This window comes from Filicampus tigris, chromosome 1 (assembly GCF_054856515.1).
Source record: "Filicampus tigris isolate MCC_2025a chromosome 1, RoL_Ftig_1.0, whole genome shotgun sequence".
Classification (NCBI taxonomy): domain Eukaryota; kingdom Metazoa; phylum Chordata; class Actinopteri; order Syngnathiformes; family Syngnathidae; genus Filicampus; species Filicampus tigris.
The window spans coordinates 24,882,978-24,908,598 of record NC_141217.1 but is presented as its reverse complement, the minus strand read 5'-3'; the positions used below and the strand labels follow the sequence as shown (position 1 = coordinate 24,908,598).

At 39.8% G+C, this 25,621-nt stretch overlaps 1 protein-coding gene and 1 long non-coding RNA gene across 6 annotated transcripts in view; one reads left to right on the top strand and one right to left on the bottom strand.

Annotated features, from left to right (window-relative positions):
• Positions 1 to 25,621, bottom strand: part of chchd6a (coiled-coil-helix-coiled-coil-helix domain containing 6a) — a 38,327-nt gene extending 12,706 nt beyond the window's left edge. The window contains exons 1-7 of one of the 5 annotated variants that reach the window (XM_086028856.1): positions 25,375 to 25,528; positions 24,332 to 24,469; positions 21,775 to 21,847; positions 20,329 to 20,446; positions 19,445 to 19,568; positions 9,285 to 9,368; positions 5,002 to 5,072 (exon numbers count right to left, since the gene is read on the bottom strand). In XM_086028856.1, coding sequence (XP_085884982.1) covers positions 5,002 to 5,072; positions 9,285 to 9,368; positions 19,445 to 19,568; positions 20,329 to 20,446; positions 21,775 to 21,823 — 446 coding nt within the window. In that variant the 5' untranslated portion in view covers positions 21,824 to 21,847; positions 24,332 to 24,469; positions 25,375 to 25,528. Of the gene's footprint in view, positions 1 to 4,025; positions 4,256 to 5,001; positions 5,073 to 9,284; positions 9,369 to 19,444; positions 19,569 to 20,328; positions 20,447 to 21,774; positions 21,848 to 24,331; positions 24,470 to 25,374 lie in introns of those variants that run through there. The other 4 variants (XM_086028865.1, XM_086028872.1, XM_086028838.1 and 1 more) reach the window with 4 other exon arrangements.
• On the top strand, positions 15,180 to 16,018 carry LOC147153371 (uncharacterized). Its single transcript, XR_015088739.1, has 2 exons — positions 15,180 to 15,328; positions 15,859 to 16,018. It is a non-coding gene; the product is annotated as an uncharacterized LOC147153371 (long non-coding RNA).

Below are 25,621 nucleotides of genomic sequence, written 5' to 3'. Positions count from 1 at the left end.
ATAAAAATATTGTTTACACCCACAGCAGCCTACTTTAGCAACCGCCGGCGTGGAAGTTACAGTATGTACTTCATTGCAAATCATGCAATTAGTGCTAAAGCAGATTTAATTGAGAGGAAAGGGTCATTTTGATCAAATACAGCAGAAAAGTGTGCTTTGAGAGATTGAATTAGCCACGCTTAATTAGCTATGTGGGTTGTATAATAATTGGTTTTAGCCCGTCTATCTGTGTGATTGTTAACTATGACAGGTTTGCTGCCTGGGTGCATCCTTCTAATGGAGACTGACTGATTGAATCAGAGACCATCAAGTTACATACGTCTACACCAGCAGCACATGCACATACTGTTGAAGTACATAGTAGACCAAAAGACACATGCACAAACTCGCACGCATTCACACACCGTCCAGCATGCCAACACATCCAATTAGCACATACAAACTGCAACTCTGTGAAGAACATTTAACTTGAAATTTAATTGGAAAACAAATTAAAGGTTCCTTTAGTTTTCATACCGAGAGGAGCTGACCCGAGCATTTTAATTACAGTATATGCATGTCCATGGGCACAATGTACGTTATCATCAGCCAAGCAACAGTAAAGTTCATCAACGTGCTAATGATATTGAGAGGAAACCGAAGACAGAAGGAAGCGAGATAAAAGATGAGAAGTAACAAAGGTTGGTGTTATTCTCCACATTTTAAAAGATGATGGCCTATCTGGGTGCTTTTGTTCTATTTAAGCTTTGGCTTTTTGAGTACTCTTGGTTTTCTCACTTTCTACTCACTATGCACGCATCATATTGGCAACATAAAGGATGCAAGGGATGAAGCTGCCAAAGATAAGTAACCGGCCTTTAATTTGAAATAAATGGTCTTCATCAGTGGAGCCAAAGTCTGAGCAGCAGCGGGAGCTTATTAATAATGGTGCCTGAAGATAAAATGGCTCCAGCCACAGAGCTGGTAAAGCTCTGTCTACAAGTTACAACAACCTAAAGGGTTTCCAAGGGCTCCATTTTACACGTGGCATGAAAATTGGCTCAGGTGTTCCTGATCATTTCCTCCTGGCATTGAAGGGCTTTTTAAGCCAAGTACCGCTGATGTTATTTTAACATGTAAATGTACTGATGAGATAGGTGGTTTAATTATCCTAAAAATTCTGCAGCTTTTGCTATCGACACTGCATTATTGTTGCTATTATTTCGAACGTCAATAAGTGCCGAGCGATCAAGTGCACACTCTCAAATGATTCCACTTGAGTTAATTTTGAAAATGACTGTTTCAGAATCTTTGTGTCTTTTGTTTGCAGTTGGGTAACAACCTCTGAATGAGCACATTATTCCCAGGCTGTTCACTTGGTCATAATATATAGTTGTAAGACCATAGTAGTTATTGAAATTATTTTCAATCTTTCCAAGGCGTGCCATTATATATATATATTCAAAGCAATGTCTGATTTTCAGTGGTTAATTGTCATATTTTTGTATTATTACTTTTGTCAGATTCAAGTTATTTATGTGACCACTATGTTTTTTTTCTTTCATTAACAATGTTCTCCATGTGTATGAGCAATAATCACATTCACTTTAGAGCACTTAAAGGTGAGATTTAAAAGAAGGGATTTTTACCACACAAAGCACATTCAATGACAGCCTGTCAAGCCATAAACATGGTGTTTTTTATTGGGTATATACTGTATATTTTCAATGATGGATCCGTCAAAAAATAAACAGTAAGATTAGATACTTAATTAACATTATTTCCTGTTATTTTTAATCTCTGGTGGAAGTGTGGAGGCGGACAGAACACAAGAGGCCTCAGACTTGTGGACTACACACAAGAGCTTAAGAGAGACAAAGAGAAATGAAATCAAAAAATGAAAGAGCTGCAAATTTTAAAAAAATGGTGAGAGAAAACACATCACAGTTACACAAAGGCTGTTTTTAAATAGTTTTGTTACTGATTAATTATATACTCTTATCAGCCCCAAACCATACTTCTCACAACCCTAACCCACTTGAAATTTGATTACTTTGACTAAACACGTTGTTTCTTAAATGCTGTGTTGCACGATTGACAATTGTATGTACCTCTCCTATGTCTCAGGCAAATCTCAAGTTAAGAAACTGAAAAACTGGCTGGAAGAGCAGTCAACGTACGATATAGCATAAGAGTGTGGCAGCACAGTGTGATAGTGTTTCGCATGTCAGCACTCACAATGAGAGGTTCAACATGCATGGAAGGTTAATTGTGGGCTTTAGATTGACCGTGGGTAATGTGAGTGTCACTGATTATTTGACTATACATGCACTCAGGGTGAAAGGAGTCCTTGAATAATTTGAGCACCTAGATTAAAAAAAAAAAAATAAAAATTCTGCCTCGGGTACCCGTTTAATGGTAATAAGTCAAGCCAGCCGCAGTAACAATTGTTTATGACATGCATGAAGGAAAAACACGCTGCCAATGTGGCGAGAAGGCCAATTTCAAAATAAAATCTTACCACATACAATCATACACAGATATCAGTGCATTGCTTTTATTTTGAAGTTGTTCCTGGCAAGGAATAATGGCGTGGTGGCTACCTTGACTCATCTTCCGCACTGGAAATTGGATAGTTTGCAGCAGAGTCCCTCCTGGATGACCGAGCTTCTCACCCTATCTCTAAGGGGAGAGAGAGCCTGGAAACCGTGTGGAGGAAACTCATTGCATGCTTTTATCCGCTGGATCTTGTTCTTTTGGTCACGACCCACAACTCGTGACCATAGGTGAGGGTATGAACGTAGATCGACCGGTAAATCGAGAGCTGAGCCGAAAGACCACATCACAGCAGACGCTGATCTGATCCGCCTGCCGATCTCCCACTCCATCCTACCGTCACTCGTGAACAAGACCCCAAGATACTTGAACTCCTCCACTTGAGGCTGGATCTCATTCCCGACCTGGAGAGGGCACGCCACCCTTTTCCGACTGACACCGAAATGTTTAACCCTTGTATGCTGTTTGTAGTTTTGTTAAATCAGCCAGTGTTGATAGGTTTAGTGGAACCGCTAGAGTTTGGGGTTTTCAAAACAACACAATAAAATAATTTTCTGTTAAAATACTCAACAGATGTTTACTACATGGCGGCACGGTGATCGACTGGTTAGCACATCTGCCTCACAGTTCAGAGGTCGTGGGTTTGATCCCGGCTCCGGCCTCCCTGTGTAGAGTTTGCATGTTCGTCCCGTGCCTGCATGGGTTTTCTCCGGGTACTTCGGTTTCCTCCGACATTCCAAAAACAAGCATGGTAAGTTGATTGGACACTCTAAATTGCCCCTAGGTGTGATTGTGAGTGTTTGTGATTGTTTGTCTCCGTGTGCCCTGCAATTGGTTGGCAACCAGTTCGGGGTGTCCCCCGCCTACTGCCCAAAGACAGCTGGAATAGGCTCCAGCACACCCGTGACCCTTGTGAGGAGAAGCGCTATGGATAATGAATGAATGAATGTTTACTACATCCCAATTGCAAATATGCCCTTTACCGTTAGATCACATTTATGAATTAATGTGCTACTTTTTTTTAATAAAATGTAATAAAAAAGAAAAAGAAAATCCCACAACAGTGTGTTATCACCATGTGTTGGTGTTGGCTACATCAATCAAAACGGCACAATCCGACGCCCCGACGCTTATCTACGTCGGATTGGTGTATCTAGGCCTATAGCACTACACCATGGACAAGCCAACAAAGAGTAAATAAATGTTCACACCCCAACAGTGTGGATTTTGGGGTAAGTAAACATAATTTTTCAGTCAAAAAGGAATGTGTCAATCTCATAATGCCTACGCTTCTTTACTTCAAATTGTTTCCCAGCCTTTTATGGGGGAGGGGAGTTGCTGGCGTTCAGATACAATGAATAATTATTGTATTGAAAAGTAGACCTGTTTGATGGCTATTGAAGTTGTGTTTTTGTTTTGAAATGTGAAGAGTTTTAACAGTTTGGACGTGTGTTAAAAAGCACTTTGTACTTCTGCGTTTTAGGCGATACATTTATTCATGGTCATGCATCGTTGTCCTTTAGTAGGATCAAAATAGTTGAATTTATGGTACAGACATGTTTTTCATGGGGAATAAAATGTATTTTGAAAATCCACTAATGTGAAAAGAAAAGGAAACGTGACATTTTTGACAAGCTAGCTACATGGCGGCACGGTAGCCGACTGGTTAGCACATCCGCCTCACTGCTCAGAGGATGCATGTTCAAATCCAGGCCCCGGCCTATATGTTGTTATATAATTAGGAAATAAAAGTGTTAAAAAAAATTATAAGGATTCATTCCATTTACATATCCACACAATATCGACATTAATCAATATTCACAAAAAAAAAACCATGACATTATATATTGTGAATAGAAACCGACAACTCAGAGAATTGCCGTTCTTACTTATGGATGGATGAAGTAACTCAACAAGTAAAAGTCAACCAACCCCTTGGAATTGATTGTGTTTAACCATAGAGGTTCCTCAACGATCAAGACAATCAAGAGCACCAGTATGAAGGCATTTCTATCAATTAGCCACGTTTAATTTTGTTCATAAGTTCTTTGGTAGTCACGGTGATTTGTTATTAGAAAACATTGTTAGTGTTCTGACAGAAACTTTTACAGCAAGCACAAGCCTTTCCTCTACTGTGACTGCGAGTATTTAGAATTAGTGAGCGTTTCCCGGGCTGTGGCTCATTAAAGGCTCACTGTGAGACACACTGACCACAGGGAGTGAGCGTATTGTTTAACTCAGCTTAATTAAAGTTGCCAATTAAAAACACTTATCATATTAGTCAGGTTTGCTCTGGAGAATGTGAGCATTTAACCAGTTACAAAATGAGGAAAAGAAAAGATCCCTATCTATTACTACTTATTAGTCTGCCGTGTGTGGTTTATGTGAATTTGTGTATGTGTGTCAGAGCACCGAGGGTTTAATACGGAAAGAGAAATTGTGTGCGTGGGTGTGAGTGTATCTTACCTCACGTTTGATTCTGTCTTGGTTGCAGCTTGGTGGAATTGCTCCTTGCTCTGTTCATATATTTCCAAATTCTAGACACCAAAAAGCACAGAAAACACTTTACAAAGTCAGGTAATCGTAATTGTTGTTAAGAGTTTTTTATTATTACTATTTGTCCCCGTGGGATCATTGGAAAGCCTCTACATTTTTAACAATAAGAAAATATAGCACTGTGCAGTCCTTGAATTACATAGCAACAACCTCAAAATCATTGTAATGATACACCAGTTGATCATATAGAAAAAGAAGCATTGTGCCGTTACTGTGTTGATCCTAGATCACTATTTTATTGGTCTGTAATATTGTTGGACCAGATAACACCTTTTATGTTTTTTAGAATTCAAGTCTCTGGCTGTGCTGCCATTAGTATTCAGAGTTTGTGAGAATTGCTTGTACAAACTTTGCGGCACAATTAAAGGGTCTTTCCTGTTGTTTTATTGGTAAATGAAATATATTCTTTAAAGTCCAAGCGTTAAATTACTCATTTGTTTCTTACATTTTATTACATGTTGGCTAAATGTAAGAGAGAAATAATCGTTGTTGTTTTTTTCCAGTCTTTTCATTAAATAATGGGGAATTGCAGTGTTCCTATGGGGGGGAACTAAACAGTGCTAATCCACAACAACTGCAGCCTCACTTTTGCTGATCTTCCCAGCTTAAGCCTGCACACACCCACTCTCTAAATATTTAACCAATAAACTACACCAGCTGAGAAGGAAGGAAGGCAGCAAAAAAAAAAAAATTAAAGAAACTCTTGAAAGGATTGTAAGGGAAAGGTAAAGTAAAAAAAAAAAAAAAATCTTGTAGAATATTTTCAAAAAGTATTGCAAACTTTGCAACGACACAAATACAAGTAGTAAGATAATGTTCTTATAAGCAAAACTGCAGTAGGCTGACACCATTTTCAATTCAGTGCAGCTGAACTCCTGTAACGAGAGCATTTTGCAAAGTCAAACAGACTAAACCACAGCGAGATGTTGGAGCAGTAAAGCAAGCACACTGAGCCCCGCATCCAAGCACAGGAATTCACACGTTTGTACAGTAGGCATGCAGTGCACCTGATTATACAATGCGTGGAAAAATGCAGACGCGCTCGCTCTCGACATCGGTCTGTCCTTCACAGCCGCACCCGCCGTGAGGTCTATCAACAAACATCCGAAACCCAACAGCAAACACAGCTTGTGCCGCCCTTATGCCAACCTGCCAGTCTTCTAGGGCCTCTGTATGCCAAACCTGTTGCTAATGAGACTTTCAGAAATAGTCGCACATCTGACACCAGGATAACATGCCAAAGATTTCCTTCTGCCTGGGATAGTGCAGGCCAACGTTCGAATGAACCAAATACACTAGAACGGGAGTTACCATGGCTGGCCTGTGGGCTTGTTCAAAAAATAGCTCGCTCGTGATGGGACATAATGATTTCCTAGAAATGTACGGAAAACTTTCCATCTCTTCTGACTCGCTGGTAAACTTGTTCAAATAAAAAGCGGAGTCGAATCGCTGGACATAACTGCCGGCTCACCACAAAGTTGGCTGGAGGAGTTATTTCTTTGTCTTTAAAAAGACAACTACATATGACATTTCCACCTCGAAAACTACCAGCAATGAACTATTACAAAAAAACACTTAAACACACACTTAAAGAATGGGGCTTTGCACCGGAAATGTTAAATGTGCAGCTGCCGTGCAGATGGTCCATTATTGTGAAAAATTAAATTATTGTCTCAAAGATGCACTTGTGTGTTTTGAATCATAAGCCTTTCCATCACTTTGGGACAGGTTCATCTTAGTCTCATCACTCCATAAAAATGTGTTCCAAAACTTCTGTGGCTCATCCCTGTACTTCTTTGCGAAATCCAGTCTGGCCTTCTGATTCTTTTTGCTAATGAGTGGTTTGCATCTTCTGGTATGGCATTTACATTTCTTGTCTCAAAGTCTTTTTTTCATGATGTAACTCGCGATGGTAGCAGCAGAATGAATTCTGAAGTCTACAAACCATTTTTATCTGGCAATTTACAGAAAAATGCATCCAAACAGAAGAAACTTCAACATGCAACAACATGCGACAGTCTGGTGAAGTCAATGGGTGGCAGGCTTGATGCAGTTATTGCAAGTAAGGGTTACGCCACCAAATATTACATATTATTTACTTGAAGTTAATTTTATAATGTATGTTCCAATACTTTTGCTCACTTCAAAGTGGGTGGCCTCAAACAAAAGGTGCTCGGTCCTGAGTTGTAAAAGTAATATAAATTCTGGCATGTACTGGCTAGTTAGTACATGTGACAATAATCTCCCATCTTCTTCATATGTCTGGGTTATGGGGTAGGGTGGCAAAATGGAAGTCTTATCTAACATAGAAAAAACAGCAAAATCACATTTGGAATCTGTCGAGTTCAGTCTGTTTGTCTGTTTTTCAGTTGAGTTGTTCGGATAGCAATCACATTAATGGTAGGAAAAGAAAAACTTGATTTATGATTTATCTTGGTCTCATGCTTTATATCACAAAAATGTGGCATTTTAACAGGGGCGTGTAGACTTTTACTTTTTATGTTTTAAAAGAACTTTTCTGTGTGGAACTTAGAGGAATGCTGGCCAAAGAAAGGCCATGCAAAGGTTCTTATTGGTCGGCACCCGGTGAGGCTGAGACTTCAATGAGAATGCACCTTTTTTCAGCCCGGCAAATGTCAGACAGTTGAAAGGGAATGAACACAAATAAAATGGCTCCATGCAGGGGCCAACTGTTGCTAAAATCTCTGATCTTTCACATTTACAGAAACCACACTTGTGTGGGTTTGTGAAACAGTTTTTTTTATACTGAATATATCAGTTTATTTTGTTTGTCTATTTTTATTTTGTGTAAAAGTGAAGCCTCTGAAAAATCCTTAAAGTGACACTTGGGTGAGCTTACCATTGGCACTTTCTAATAGGTTTGCATGTAAAAATGACATCAGTACTACAGTGCCCCCCCCCCCCCCCCAAAAGACTCTGTCGTGATTTAAGGGTTTTTTTGTGATTAAATTTATGACAAATTGCCCCGCCCCCTTTTGGGGCGTGGCTTATGTTATGTTTTCGGTCTCAGCGGTCTACGTCACAGGAGGGAGCCAAGCGTGGTAATATTACTCGCTTTGTCAGTTCTGTTGTCTGAAACGGCAACCGATCGCCTCCAACATGCAAATGCACATTACTACTCTTGTCCACTTGAACCTGTGAGAGTATAAAAGTGTTCTGCACAATAGTTTGGATTTATTGACATAAAACGTGATCTCATCATGATCACCTCCACAAAATCAAAAATACCGTGGCGATCGCTCCTCCACTTTCACAAGCTGAAGCGGACAAGAGCATGAATGCGCACACGACCCCCGACTGGTTTATATTTCGGACATTGAGCTACGCTAAACTCGTGTCAACTCCCAGGAAGGAGACGGCGGCTTGCAGCGAGCAGCGGGGCGGGCAGATTGGAGCTTTATACCCCCACCCCGCTTCCCTCCCCGGCTAAAGGTAGGTTAACGGGACGGCTAATAGCAACAACTAGCTTCAGGCCGTTAAAACAAAAGTCGTTAGAACTACAACATTAGCTTCTTACTGTCCGCCCAGCGTGGGGAGGTGAACATGAGCCTGCGTCTTCATGTCGCGGGGTTTGCCTCCCAAGCAGATGCGTGCAGTGTCCGACACTGCTTGCAGCCGCCACCTTCTGCCTGAGTGAAGTGGCGTGAGAGTGAGGTAAGCCCTCACCGAACAAGCGACAATGTTCACTGAACAAAAAGTTCCAGCGAGGCTGACACCACAGCCAAGTGTGGCCGCGTTGGAACGTGCCATTTCGGCTGTTACGTTCCAAATTGGACGGCGTGTTGGAGGTCGAAAAACTGTGGCCATTTCTCATCCAAATAAATGTGTACGTCTACTCATTCCCACATCAATCTCTGTAAATATCCTGACTGGTGTTTAACATAAATTCTGGTGCCAATTGATCGCCATTTTTGGAGGTTATAAGCAAAGAAAGTACAATGATTTCGAATGGAGAGTTTGGAATCGGTTCCTCCCGTGACTCCGGCTGAACAAGGATAGAACGGTAGGGGGCGCGGCCATTCATAGAGTCACTTACTTCCTCATTTCTCCCAAATTTATTGATAAAATAGAAAATGACAATTCTTAATTTTTCTGATCATAAAATATAGAAAATGTTGTTAGTGAAAACATGGCCACCCCACCCTCCGTTTAATGTGTGTATGTTTATTTACCCTCTTCTCTATTAGTGCTACTTGCTCCTTGTAGAACGCATCCAGTGCCTTCAGTCGTAACTCTTTCTTCTGAAGTTCTTGAGCCTGCATGAGGACACACATGCACCCCGCATACACACACAGACACACACCCGCGCGCACACCCCCAACACACACACACACACACACACAGTGGATGAAACACAAAGTGCTATATGGTGGATTAGTCAAGTCTACAGTAACAGTAATAAACAATTTTCAACAAAACCTAAAGTCTGAACTAAAGTCAAACATTCTTCTACAGCTAACTGTTTGATTAAAAATTAAACGTGGTACGAATTTTTGAAAACTGAAAAAATATGGTGAAAAACTGGTTGAGTAAAATTTTAATTTACCAGCAAAAAGAACTGAAAATGCCTCTGAAATGATCCATGTATTCTATATTGTAACCTATTGTGATTACTGGGATGCAGCCAACATGTTTTCTAACATTAAAAAAATAGAACTGCTGGTTGTCACACTTTGTAGAGTCAAATTGTCAGCTGCCAAAAAAGACACAATAAGGACCTACGTCCCAAGATCCAAAATAGCGGGCACTAAATTGCATGCTTACTCTCACAGGTTAGGAGGCGTGCTGCGTAGTAGTTTACTCAGATTGTGATTATTTTATTTTTTTTTTAACAAAGATCCCCAAATAGCTGCAGCTAAATTGCGTCTTCACTCTGACAAAAGAGGGTATTTGCATTTCAGGTCGTGCTGATGGATTTCACTGGAGAACATTTGGGAGAACACAAATAAAGTTTGGAGTGACGGAATTGGAAGTGTTTGTGAAAGATGAAAATTATGGCTGGAGTAAAATAAATCTAATGTGATCATTTTAATGAAGCCAGTTTGATTGAATTAATCCTGAGTGCCCATCGTGCGTAGCGATGCTTTTAAAAAACTTGGGACAGCACATCCAAAAAACTGCTATGGAAGAGGCCAGCACATACACACACACACACACACACACACACACACACACACACACACACACACACACACACACACACACACACACACACACACACACACACACACACACACACACACACACCTACACACGCAAATGTGTGTGATGTAATTTTCAGTCGAGAGAAGTGACAAAATGGTCGCCCCCAGAGATGGCTAAAAACGTGTCGATTAACTCTTATTCCACAAACGCAATATTTATCAGAATGCTTTTTGAAGTTTAGATTATTAACTCAGAACTTACCATTTACACGAACGATGAGTTTGCTAGAGAGGGCAATTGAGGTGTAACAATCAATTAATCGACAACTGATGGATTATCAAATTAATCAACAATTATTTTGATAATCAATTAATCGTTTAGACACCATGTTTGAATTAAAATTGTCCAATTACTCAGAATTTTAGGTGCCAACATGAAATACTCCCAGATTTTTGTGGTCCTCAATGAAAACAGACTGACTATTTGTATGTTTAATCAAAATAAGAAATTTGCAAATAACTGCTTTTACTTTAGAAACCACCACAACTGTAAAAGTTGCGCAAATACAACACCTGTAGTTGTATCCCTGGGAAGAATGGTAGGTAATATTTTTCCACATGGATGCCCTGATTTTTGAAGGTAGGACTATTGGCACAATGCAAGCATCAGGGCGATACCTCAGTCTACAGAAACACACATACACACTAGGAAGATGATTCATCATAATTATCAGGGCTGCTGAACACCAAATCAAATCAGAAGTGTAGCATAAACAAACTGAGGCAAAGATTCGGATGTGGTTTATGCTTCCACTGTCAAGATGCAGAGAGTATACATGAAAAGTAGGGACTAAAAGGGTTCATGTGTCAGTTCAAGATTAAAGACGGAGCTCATGCTTGGGAGGTTTGAGTTACAAGTGAGCGCCTTTAAAAAAACAGTAAGAACGCTCTTCCTATCTGTATGCCCACTGTGTCGTTCCAGATTTTATTTGCAGCCAGAGAGGAAAATGAGAGTGAATCATACGACTCCCCTGTTGTCTCTGTAGGGGTCTGCAAGTCTATGGTAGATAAGAGGCAGCCAGGCAAGACTCAACACACACATACCAAAATACACACACCACACACACACACACACACACAAATAGTGACCCATTATGTTCTAAGGAGATGAAAAGGATCTAGACCAGGGGTGTCAAACTCCAGTCCTAGGGGGCCGCCCTCCTGCATGTCATAGAGGTTTCCCCGTCCAATGCACCTGATTCAAACGATCGGGATCAGGATCAGGCTCCTGTAGAACTTGCTGATGAGCTGATCATTTGAAACAGGTGTGTTGCAGCAGGCAGAAATGGTAAACAGGCAGGACAGCGGCCCTCCAGAACCGGAGTTCGACACCCCTGAGACAAACTACATTGGGATGGCTTGACTGCGATCAAGCTTGAATACCACTAAAACTACATTGACACAGCAAAGCGCAGGTTAACCAATATGCTTAGTGCTAACGCAGCACAATGTGTAAGGTGTGATGTGTGGATCCTCAAAATAATCAAGCCCGTACGGTCATGCATTTCAGCTTTCCAGAAAAAAATATTTGGCATTTCAGCCTCTACTTCATTCCCAGCACCTTAACAGTAAGTTGAATGAAGTGATGCAAAAGTCTCGTAAAATATCCGTCTATGGTCTACAAGTGCAATTTTGACAAGCTCAGAGTCCAGAAAATCTGGTGACTATTGGACCATCCACACAACACACATGCAGCGAATGCAGAACTTGCATTGCCGTTTTAGTAAAATAAAATTTGACTTTCGACTCACTGCTTCCCAATGGGTGGCGTGCGTGCGTGTGGGCGGGAGGGGGCGGGGGTTGGGGTGGTGCGTGGTTGCGTATGTTACCATCTGATAAAAGCAGAAGTCTGTTCGCCTTTTTCCCAGTTCTCTCCTTCTCATTATTTAGTCCACTGGGTTTATTTAACACGTAGCTTCCAGCTAGACAATAAATTAGCACTCAATAATAACTGGACTGGTAATTACGACCAGGCAGCTACACAGAGAAGGGAGAAGAACAATTTGGGCCATTAGGATTTTTTTTTTCTTTTTTAACAGCTCTTCTTGTTTGCCATTAACAGTTAGCCCATTATACAATGACTGCTTCCCCAGTAGATAACACATTTTAAATATGAGTGCAAATTGTCTCAATAAAGAATCTGCTAAAAGCATCCCTTCTTTTTATCATGTCTGCTACTCAGAACATTTGCGGCATCTTAATTACTATAAATTATTGCTGAGACAAGAGTAATGGAGCCACAACCTCCGCTAGCTTGTTTAAGCTTCAATGATGTCAGGGGAAAAACATTTTTCAAAATTATCACAGGGCGCTCCTCTGTGATTTTATGGGACATTCAATCGATACTTTTTCACCAGCATGTGCGCCTGTACAAATAAAAATAATTTTTAAAAATGTGTTGAGGTCCCCACAAAGCTGGAAGAAGAAGAATCAGGGCCCTTCGCACTGCCTGGTGCTCAGGCCCTCAAAACAGTTACTGAATCTCCATTACAGCAGTTGTCTACAGATTTGAGAAAAGCCATACAGCACTTTGAGTTGCATCCTGTGTGAAAAGTGCTATATAAATAAAATTTCATTTTATTTTATTTTGAGACACTTAACCAAATTACCGTAAATATTAAGCATTTTCCATTTCTTTTGAGAAATGAATTTTGCTTTTAAACAGTCTAATCATAGGGCTAAATAAGACCTTCATTTTTTTAAAGTGCAGTTTTCAGGTAGCAGCACAACCCAAATCTACCATTAAATAAAATAAAACAATCTGCATTTACTGTAAGCATGAGTGTCACTGTTAAGGATAATTCATTTTGGGAAAATCAAATGTAAGATTTTAGATGGATCAGAGAAAAACCTGTTCAAAGACTTACAACAATTATCATTTACATATTAGAAAGAAGTGTTCAAAAGCCTGAATGTCCTCTCTCTGTAACTACCACTGAGCATGAATAGAACAATACATCATCATAAAAGTCACAAGCTAACCTACCGGTAGTTAGATCTTCATTTAGTATATGGCGTGCGGTGCGCGGTATAGCACTAACAATCGATACACACACATCCCCACTGCCAGCCTAATATCTTAACATGCAGAACCATATCAGTTCCTGTAGATTACAATTAACGATACAGGTGTTGGCTTATCAGCAACCCAGCCTCATCCTCTCCTGTCTGCTCCTTTGTTCACAGTTTTCCCCCCTCCACGAAAGGATCTCCCCGGTACTCTGATTTTTTTCCCCCACTGCTCCTCTATCTCTTTAATTCTTTCTCTCAAATGTATACTTTAGTTTTTCCCCGCATTCCATCAGCTCTTTGCTGCTACTTAATGGCCTCTCTGATTGTAAGCATTGTGCCAAAATGGAATAAAAGTCATGCTTAAGGCAAAATAAAATGTAATATTCTAAGCAAGCACAAGCATATTCATTCGACAATAACCATTGCTTTCAATTGAAATTCAAGAGAATGCACACACTTAACTTGTTTTTGCTCATTGCAATTGCTTATTATCACAGACATGCAATATGTCTGACTAAATAAGCAGTCAGAGGAGTACATGATAAAACATTCAGCAGCTAATATGTTGCATGGTAATGAAGCTCGTCCCCATCTGCATCAGCTCGCTTTTCTGCATGCGTGTACACAGCTGTTTCTTTCACACCCATTACCAAAGTCTGAATGTGCTCCCCGACTCAGACAGAAGCGACGCTGCTGCCGGATCTCCAGCTGACGGCACGTCATTAAGTGTAAACAAGGTAGGTAGGTGAGTCCAATCAAAGAAAACATCTGCATCAATTTACCAGTGCAGCTTTCACTAACAGATTGATGGACAAGAGTGAAAGTGGAACCACCATATTACTTGAAATAGAAGCCTCCGATCTAAGAGATGCCGTGTCCCAATTCATCACCAGGTGCAGCTGCTTCAATATAATAGATGGCTCTTTTTCCCCTTTTAACACATGATGTGTCACACACATTGCCTGCATAGCACACATGGCATATGTACAGCTAAAGTTTACTGTGGAGTGTAAAAAGAAAGTGGCGCTGCATGAAGCATTGAGCACGCAAGCGCAAACACTGCTAAACATTTCAACAGTGAACCAAAATAATTAGTGATTGGAAAAAACAAAAAACAACAATCTGAAGAGGCAAGGAGCTCTAAGATAGATGTTGTTGTTGTCTTGTTTATAGAGTTATTTTTTCAAATAATAAGACATTTGCAATTTAGCCTATTTAATCATGTATCATTACTACATATACATTATAAAACATTTCATATTTGGATTTTTCGTGTGGACTCATACACACACGGGTAACTTTGGTATCATCTCTGTTAATGAACGAAACTAAAATAAATTAAACAAACAAAAGTTATTAAAAAAAATTGGAATTGTTTATGTATTCTGAGTTATCGTAAAAGACACACTAATGAAAATGGCCTGGACAAAAATGATGAAACCCTGAACTTTATTCTATCGCACAACCTTACACTTTTTTCTGTAACTTTCAATTAGACTTGCAGCATGTGCCCACTGATTATAAATTATAAAGGGGTCCAACCTTTTCAGGTTTGAATGGGGCCTTCTACAGACTGCATAATTCAGCTACTTTCATAGATGCCCAATAGTCATCGTTATCGTCGCTGTCCAGCAGAAACCCCATGTCCTAATATGGTCAAATTCATTTTTTTTCCCAACTCGATTCTAATGGTCCATCCCTGCTTCGTCCGAAATTTTTACGCAATTTTTGCAAATTTAAATCAGTGAAAATATCAAATACACATATCAAAACATAGTTCTACTGCCGCTCTTAAACAGAACTTATGTTTGAGTGTTGCAGGTGTGGCAATACTACTTCCGTTTCCTCTCTCCGCGGAAGCTATATGCCGTAATGGCCACCTCTATTTAACGTCTCAGTGTTTTGTTTTGATTTTTTGGACAGTAACATGTCAAAAATAGTAAGGTTTTCTGGATTAAGTTGCTTCGTTGCAGAAGGACCCTCGATCGTGTGTCACAGAGGTAAGTCTCCGTTTAATTTCAATATCCACTTAATAGACGGGGTTAGGTTGGCTCATTTTTGAAAATTGATTCTATCACTCATGGCTTTAAACCTTTAAGAAGGTGTTTTGTGAAGGTGTTGTAGCCTAAATGAAGATGTATTGTATTGTACTGTATAGGGCAGACGTATGCTGGTGTGGCTCTTTGCACGATGGGAACTTCACATGAGCGCGGACTTTAAAGTACTCGGCTGCTACTGGCTTGATTTTTGTACTCTTTTAATCAATGCAAGTGTTGAATTACCAACTGAATGTATTTTTTTAGGTAGTATGTGGACATGTGTGTGCAATAGCAACATAAGATATAATACAACTTGAACGAAGCAGTGCCTGCGAACTTTTTTTTTTTTTTTACCTCCTGTAAAGTTATTTTAACACTACGAGGATTCCGCCCGACAGCAATGTTATATAAGGACTCTTAAAAATAGTAATTATTTACCAATTATTTATTTATTTATTAACCGTGCGTTTGTGTCTTTATACTGTTTATAGATCCATGACCTGCAACTGGGACCGAGCTTTCTGACACCGGGCAGTGCATTTCACTCCAGAATGCTCTGATCGTCTTAAGTTTTCTTTGCACCCGGTATGGGTTCAAGATGGAATTCACAAAGCAGCCCCAAAACATGACAGAAACTGTTGTTTTGCTTCACAGAGTGTGTTCTTTTCTTTGTGCACAAAGCAGAGGCAAAATCGTTGGTATCGTTTTGTGAATGAATGAAAAACCCACAATAGTTACAAGAACATTGGCCCTGAAGCGGCTTGTCAATATGTATTTCAGCAAGTTCCATTAACATCAAGTTATTTCAGTGATGATTGTTTGTCTCCATCACTACAAAAGAATCAAATGTTCCAGGCATTGTGTCACTCCAGCCACTTTCTTAAGCATAAAAAGATAACAAGGGTCATAGTTGTTCAAGAGATTAGGTAGATTGGATTATCACGGAGATCAGCAAACAATTGTCCATGGAGAGAATTACACACTTCGTATTTAATGTGATTCAATGTAATATTCCGCTTGCCGGACAAGAATTAAGAGCAGATGACAGCCATCCGTACAACCATGCATAAATCCACTTGGCTCATCCAGTTCAGGTTCAAGTGTGTGTGTCCGAGGTGCATGGCGGCTGGGAGGCTACCCTCGCTGACAATGTGTCAGAGTCAAAGGGCTGACACATGGAGATTAATAGCCATCCAGTCCTACAGACAAAAGAAGTGAAAAATGCAGGTTTTTGGACTGGGAGAGGAAGGACCCATGAGAGGCCACATAGGCACGGGGAAATTAAATTACATACAGAAAGGCATAAAGCTTTTTGCTCTGAGGCGGTAGCGCGAACCACGAGACCACTGAGCCGCCTTAGCTGAGGAGAGACGTCCACGGCGTCACTGACAAAATGCCTAATCTTTCAAGCATGGCTTGTTGCCATTTAGTATCACCTTCAGGGAAGTAGTGAGTTTACCTATTTATCTTTTTATCAAGAAAAGTAAGGTAATTATGATGACATATCAAGGTCAATTTAATAACAATATAATCCATTCCTACAACATGTTTTTTTCCATTTAAGCATACAAGCAGCTGCACAAACATGTGGAGGTGATGATTGTCCTTCATATTCCAAAACATTCACATTTCAATATTGTTCACCTTTGTCCCCATTTCTATGGTGGGATCTTTAAGGTGCTGGACTCAAAATCCAATAGGGTTTCCCCGCACAGTTTTGACTCCTGTTCATGATGAGTAGCCATGTCTGATTGCTTAAGAACAATGTCATCCGAATGTTATTCTTTCCCTACATGAAAAAATTGGGTGAGCCAAAAGTTAGTCATTAATGCAATGTTTTTTGCTCAAAGAGAAAGCATGTGTGGCTTCTCGCTTCTTCTACGGACCAAAAATCCATTCTAAAAGACATATTCCTCTATCATAAATGTTATCAAACATTAATAATGCATGTCAGGATGTGTTCATGATTGACCATTATGTTAAAATGATGTATTAAAAAAAGCAATTAGAAGGTAAAAGCAATGCACCTTTACCTGCTTGCGCATTCACAGCGAGTGAATGTTGAGCCATTACGTTCACTGACACGATAATAGGAAAATAATCTAATTTGAGTTCCGCATGAATGAGCGCAAAGCTGCCACACACTGGACTTGCATGTGCATATAAGTATTCATAGCACAGGAGAGCGCAATTACAAGGCGCCTTTGGCATCACCACGTCCAGTCTTGTTGGACCAGTTGTTGTGCTCACTATGTCCCTCTAGTGACTTTCTATTAACAGCGGGAGAGTGCTGGAGTGAAGATAAGGCAGCCACTACAGCACGCCTTATCAAAGGGAGGGAGGGAAGCAGGTGCAAGAGGAGAAGAGTCACACGAAATAGGCCACAGCTGGCGTGTAAAACAAGCTCTCCTCACTCCTTCCAACCAATCCACCGCCACACCACTGCTATCTCCAATTCCAGGAAACTCTCGGGGTGCAATTTACCACTTGCACTGTGCTGATAATGCAGTCTCCAGGGCAGGAGGCATGAGGTGATCGGATGGGATGGAAAGGGTGAAAGACCAGGAGAGATATAGGAAAGGGTGAGGTGGGAGAGAACAATAGCAGAATGGAAGAAAACAGTGAAGCAGGTTGCAGATGGTAGGAGTGAAGACAGGTGTTTTCCACCGGTTGTTGAAAAGAGAGTGAGGAGGCAGAAAGAGGACTTCAATGGAATTACATATGGAATGCATAAAAGATTTGTATCCAATTCCACAATGGGATTCAAAAGAAATCCATATCAGGAAGGAACACATCAGCTCTATACAGCAGTTATATAAATAAGAATAAGATAATCATAGTTTTCTAAAAAAAAATGATACAAATGTACACACAGTTCCACCAATAAATAATACAAACTAAACATTAAATGTGTTACAGGTTTTCTTTTTCATTTCATTCGCATATAATATCATTTCATGGTGTGATCCATCCCCAACAAGACGGTGCCTAGAAAAGCCATAGCTTTCAGACACATAAAGCAAGTGCTTTTAGATCGGAAAAATATTAAATAAATGAATATTTACAAAATTTATGAAGGTGACCCGTATTGAAAAATTAAGATCGATTAAAAAAATTGAGTATTTAAACTCAACATTTGTACTTGCTTGAGGGCATTGTTTGCATTGGTCAAGAATACTTTGGTGTCTAAATGAGACGGCAGTCATTGAAAAAGACCAAAACTATTCAAACCTATGAAAATGTGCTGTTGACTCACGTTGCTAGCATCACACATAAGACTTTGTGAGATCATTTATTGAATTAAATCAATGCAAAAAGTGAATTATAATATTATATAGAGTCATCAAACCAGGAAAATACTTGTCCATTCCTAACTATTCCTTCCATTCTACTTCCTAAGTTGTATATGAATCATTTGAATTGCTTATGTAATACAATATTGTAAAACTTTGAGATGGTGATTTTTAAAATTAATTTTCAGCTAAAATCCTCAAAATTGTATATATATATATATATATATATATATATATATATATATATATATATATATATATATATATATATATATATATATATATATATATACACACATATACACATGCACGCACGCACGCGCGCGCACACACACACACACACACACACACACACCCACACAACATTGTACTCTGTTTAAAGTTAATTTTTCATGATACTCTAATTTATCGAGATGTGGTTTGGTGCTAAACGGGCAAGCTGTTCTTAAAAAAAGTGCTAAATGCCATATGTTACAAAAAAGGCGAATGGTAGACAAAAGTAAAACAAAAAAAACGTGGATACGCTTTGCTAATGTAATTATCCTACTCAGTGATTTTCTCTCATTTTCTGTTTGGGGTAATCAAAAGCAACACGTGAAACGTATTTCTGCACAGGCGAGCTATGGCGCCTTTATGCTGCTCCACAATAATGCATCCATTTATTTTGTTTACACTCCAGTTGAGAGTTATATTTTGATGACTTTAGTTAGGTCCACAATCATAAAATAATGTGTGGGTGCGCGTGTGTTTATGGGTGTGTGTGTTCATGTGTGTGTTCTTGTACCAACTGTTTGGCCTTCTCAGCCTCCTGGCGAGTATGATGTCTCTCCCGACTCATTTCCTTAATCGTCTCCGCCTCTCTTTTCTGGGCCAACTCCTCCCTCAGTATGCTCTGCTGGCGATCAGTCCTGGAAAGCATACACACGAATAATCATGCTTTTATTGCCCGCTGGCCCCCTACAAAGTCTGATTTCCAATGCCGTCATGCTGCAATTACAATGCCTCCAATATTGGCTACCTCCAGAGGGCAGCAGAGACCGCCACTCAGATAGCATATGGGGAAGTTGTAATGTGAAAGAGTTCAAGGTTAAAATATACTATATCTATATACATGAAATACATTTTTTTTAAAAATACAAATTTGTGACTCCAAGCAGAGCCTCACTAGTGCATGAGAAAATTAAAATGGAAGCTTGTTTTTTCCACAAAGATGTCACAAATGTTGATACAGTAACAGAAGACCACAACAATTCACATTCACTTTCACACATATGGACAATATCCTATGTTCACAATGTGCGTGACGTACTTCAGGTCATGCCAATGATCAGCAAATTAGTTTCCGGTTAACTTCTTGCGCCATTCACAACAGAGAGAAAATTAACCTACAGAAAAACTTGTGCATTTTAACTGCCAGAAAAATGAGTAAATATTAGGGGTGGGATTTTAAGGAGTTAATTACAATTAATTCATTATAAAAAAAATAATGCATTAAAAAAAAATTAAAGCATTTTAATCGCAGTTTGCATTTCAAACAATGCGTAACAATTGTTCCAAACAATGCAGAACGTTAGTCAATGCGTCTATAGCAGTAAATTTGCATTAACCTGACATCAAGAGCGCCAAAAACACCAGTAAGGGATAATAAATATCACAAATTTTCCTAACCTCTGCTCTTCTTGCTTGACTTTAGCAGTTGTTTTGCCGGTGCTGGACTGGGTGCTTGACTGGGCCTGCTGTGAGTTCTGCTGTGGTCGGGTGTTGGAGCTGGCACTGAGAGAGGCACCTGAAGTAAACAGACAGTCAATAGTAAATAGAAGGTTGATGTCTGACAAACCTTCAGTGTAATCAATTTAGTAGACTTGGATTTTAGATGAGGGAAGGGGAATTTTGGGGGGTGACGACCTCTAGGGCGCAAATATAAACGCTGCGAGCACACACTCCTTCACTTCCACTGTTCAGGAACTGCGAACGTTGTTCAAATGTGCCGCTCGGTTATTCAGAGTGCACCACAAATGGAGTGCCGGTGCACGTTTCTTGGCGTTCCAACTGGGGACACTGTGTGCGAGCACGTCAGGCAGTCCAGATGGACAAAAGTTCAAGCGTGAGTTGTTGATTGGATTCGGACATAGGTTGCTTTCGGAACGTGCAACTCACAGTTGAAATCTTTCTTGGATGAACACAATGTTATGGAAGAAGGGCTTTCATGTGTCACAGAGGTAAGTCTCCGTTTCATATTAATAGACGGGTTACATTTATTTATTGCATCACTCATGGCTTTTGATCTTTAAGAGGCATATGTGAAGATGTTGTGAGGCAGACGTTTGCTTTTGTAACGTTTTCAAAGGCTTTTTGCACGATGGTGGCTTCACGTGATCGCAGACTTTGAAGTACCTGTACTCGACTGCCGCCGGCTTCGGGTTTGTACTCTCAATCAATGGCAGCTTTAAATTAGCATTTGAATGTATTTTTTAGGGAGTATTATGTGAACGTGAATGTGCAATAGCAATATAAGATATAATACAGCTTGAATGAAGCGGTGCCTGGAACTCAAAACAAGCTGCTGTTTTTTTGTTTTTTTTAAGTTGTCATGATATTGTGCATCCATAGATTATTTTGCTACAGAATGGTGTTTTAAGAGACTTAAAATCCCCACAGAAGGCCCAAGTCCAAAACTCTGGTTAAAACACTGGTTTATGCAGCCTGTATATTCTTGTGATTTTGATGATCTGACCAAATTTTAAGAATCAGTTATGAAATTTAAGAAATCCAGAGGGTTCACATCCTTTAACCTCCCAGTGCAGTTCCCGCTGCCCCTTTTATATGGTGCAAAAGCAGAGATTTATGGACACGTTGAAAACCTCTGCTCCAAGGTATTTACTTCTAAGCCGCAAATATTTTGCCAAGATCGCCAGCACCTGTACAACTCAACATGAGTAAAGACTGTGACAACGCTGGAGGTGGTGCTGCGTTCTTACAACAGACATACTGACGAGGAGAGCAATGCAGTCAGATGGCTAAATTTCTTATGTTAAATTGAAGAACAGTTACAATGTTAACTCTTAAGAATTGTGTTTACATACGGTCCAGCCCTAAAGTGTGGTGCAAGAATACCCGTGTCTCTCTGTGCACGAGGTGGAGGAATGTTGGCCACACCCTTCATCCTCTGGAGAACATCTTCTGAAAGCTAGAAAAAAGGGTGAAAAGTACGTTTAATGAGAAAAAAAAACAACTTTATTTTTTTTCAATTCGCAAAACAGAACTAGAAATGGTTAACTTCTTTTTTGGCACTTCTATAACAGTTAATAGGTATACATTTTTTACTGAACATTTCGTACGGTGTTTACAATGGCAACGGTGAGAGTTTCGTCCAATAATGAAAAAGATACAATGTCTTTGGCTTTAGAAGGTCCAAAGTAAAAAGTAATATTGAATGTAAATTGTAATTGTTCATATTTTGCAATTGCTGCAAAGAAAATGATGGGAGCAAAAGTTATTCAGTGGATCAAAGACGTGTGCATCTAGATGCAGCTCCACTAAAAACATTCAAACCCAGTGACTAACAACATTAGAATGCGCAGTCTGGTGTAAAATTACAATTTAGTCTTTTTTTTTTGCTTGGCTTGTAGGAGAAATGGGCTGGATAGGATCACACAAGGGTTACAGTGAAGGCTGCATTCGCAAATTCACAGTGATGACTAAACACGATTCTGTGGTGTGTTCGGAGGGGCAGAGCGTGCTAAGAGCTTATTTTCGAACGCACCCGACAGCACAGCCATCGGTCTACTACCATCTTCTGGTGAAATATAAAATAGCTTTTAAGTACATGTGTATTTTCTATCGCGGTAAACAGTGCTGACGGGCTCCACCTTATTAATTGTATAGCAGAGGCTGCAGGCTGGTGGAAATTTGAACATGTGCCGCAATTCGCCCGTGGCCTGCACTTTGGATATGGTCTGCTAAATTTTAAGCGAGGCCCCACTCTGTCCATTTTTAAAACTCTTCTTAAAACACAGTTTTATTTTATGTTATGGTTTTTGACTCAGCATGTGGCTGGCATTGTTTTAGTGTTTTATGGTGTTTCCATGTTACTTTACTAAAGGTGGCCTACAGATTATTTTGTGTACAAAATGTTAATTTAATATAAATTGTAATTTTCAAATTATGATTTATGTTGTCCTAATACTTATCTAATGTTTTGTATAGTGAGTGTGACTGCATGGAATTACTTAATGAACAAATGACAAATAATTAACATGATTGTGTTAGGGCGGCACAGTGGTCGACTGGTTAGCACGTCTGCCTCACAGAGGTCGTGGTTCGATCTCGACTCCGGCCTCCCTGTGTGCAGTTTGCATGTTCTCCCCGTGCCTGCGTGGGTTTTCTCCGGGTACTCCGGTTTCCTCCCACATTCCAAAAACATGCATGGTAAGTTGATTGGATTCTCTAAATTGCCCCTAGGTGTGAGTGTGAGTGCGGATGTTTGTCTCTTTGTGCACTGCGATTGGCTGGCAACCAATTCAGGGTGTCCCCCGCCTACTGCCCGAAGACAGCTGGGATAGGCTCCAGCACGCCCGCGACCATTGTGAGGATAAGCGGTATGGATGGATGGATGGATGATTGTCTTATATGTTGACCATTTCTGTGTTTAGCAGGTTTTCCAATAATAGTAGTCTTTTGAAAAGATAAATATTAATTCAAGGATACAACACAAATGGTGATACCTCAAATCTCGACTCCTATTGACTTTGCATTACGATATTGGCCATAAACTGGTGCATTTTCACCCGGTTCAAAGAGTAATAATTTTCTTAATATTTGTCATAGGAAAAATTATACTTATATCAGTGAATCGTCTTTAAAATATCTATCTGTATGATAATGCTGGTCACGTAAACAGTGCTTGTAAAAGAACACATACTTTCCATGGTTGGCACTGACTGCAGTAGTGTTGACAAAATTCAGAGTCCCTCCAGGATTTCACAAAGTTCCGATCATAACTATTAACACAAAATCAAGGAAATCCCAAGAAATCGTACTTTCCCGCAACTTTGTATAAACAGCTCAACTTTCCTGCAACAACTACTTTTTAAAAATGAATATTTCACGTTAAGTGTGGGGGTTATTTCGTCTGAAATGGCTCTGCGGGCGCCCTCCTGGAAATAGAGGGGGAGCTGAAATCACAAAGAAGAAGATCCCTACATTCCATCCTGTTTCAGACGATGAGGAACGTTGACGGCAGAGAGACGTGGAGCAAGGGAAACACGTAGCAGTTATCAACTAAAAACACGGCATAGGACCGTGCAAACCATTATCCGGAGCTCCTGCACAAAAGAGTTTTTTTTATAAATGCAGTGTAAACTCAGACCCTTCAGGATTTCACAGGCATTTTTTGTCATTGCTGCAGTCTAAAATGACTGATTCCGCAGGCAATTTTCCTAAAAGTTGAATTTTTGGGTCCAAAACCTCATTTGTTTACAATTAAGCAAACTTTTTGTACAAATTGTAAGTGAATTTTTACAAAAGATGCTTGAAATAGCAACAGATATCTTCAAATGCGTATATTCTTTATTGAAAATGGATATTTTGCACACATCCCCATTCAGCATCTGAAGTTGAATCAAATATGACGGCAACAGTCTTTTTCTCAACGTGGCTCCTCAATACTTACCCTTCTTTTGGTAGACTGCCGCTAAATATTTTTTTTTTAATTGATGATAAGCCTGAATGGCTCCTCCATCGATGACTTTCTATCTCTGGGATCTTCTCATAGCTGGGTGGCCACAAACAGACAGTGCGACGTTGATGGCTTCACAGAATTGACAAGAAAGTGAAAACTTTTGTAATGTGTAATGCGAATGCACATTTGTAAATATCTGTTGCATTTTCAAACAGCTTTTGAAAATTTCACAAAAAATTGCTTAATTGTAAACAAATGAGGTTTTAAGCAAAAAAAAAAATGCTACTTTAATTGTAACTTTTAGGGAAATTGCCCGTGAAATCAGGCATTATTACCCGCAGCAATCACAAAAAAATGCCTGTGAAATCATAGAGGGTTTGAAAATTCCGACACCGAATGGCACTTGAAGGCACCGCTGTCAGAAGCCCAACTGTGTAGACCAAACTACATTCGATATATGGTCATTTTTATTTTATTCAATAACTGGTTTCAACAACTAACTGTGGATGGTTGTCCTAGATCAACTCACCAAAGTACAAGTGGCAAGTTGTTACGTAGCTAGTAAACGTTTTGGTTCTGCGATTAGGGGAGCGTTTGGTAAGACTATATGAGTAAAATGTTGCTCATTAAAACCGTATGTTTTTCCTTTTAGACATAATACTAGTGAATTCCTGGGCTGGAAAACTACACCGAATTTATCAGACGAACATAAATAACTACGAATTAAAAATCCCGCCGGACATTAATAATCTCATCTCAACAAGAAAGACATTACTTTAAAATGCTGCATATTCGAAGGGAAATTTGGCCTCTCGGTTCTGTAGAGATGCGGCTAGTCTAACAACCTGTCTTTGCATCCTTCTTCTACACCCATCCCACATCATTCTTCTTGAACACTCGTTTTACAAATAGTCCGTTTGAACGAACGTAAATAGTCCACATTCGGTGTTTTAGCATGATCGCGGTTTATGGAGAGTATGTGGCGACATGAGTTAGCATAGTTTATCCACAAACGCTAGCTGAATTAGCAATACCTTGACTCCACGAAGAATCCTGACTCTGTCCTCGTCGTCCACACCAAAAGACACTTTTCTCGTCGTACTTTCTCCTGAGCCCATGCCGCCTGAAGTCACACCGACTAAATGAAGTTTATTTATTTCGTACAGTAGACGCCTTCTAACTTTGTATGATAATCAGTGCCCAATGACAGATGGGATCGGGTTGCCAGATGCTAGTATCATCCCCCTTTACAACTTTATATACAGAACAAGATTCAATAAA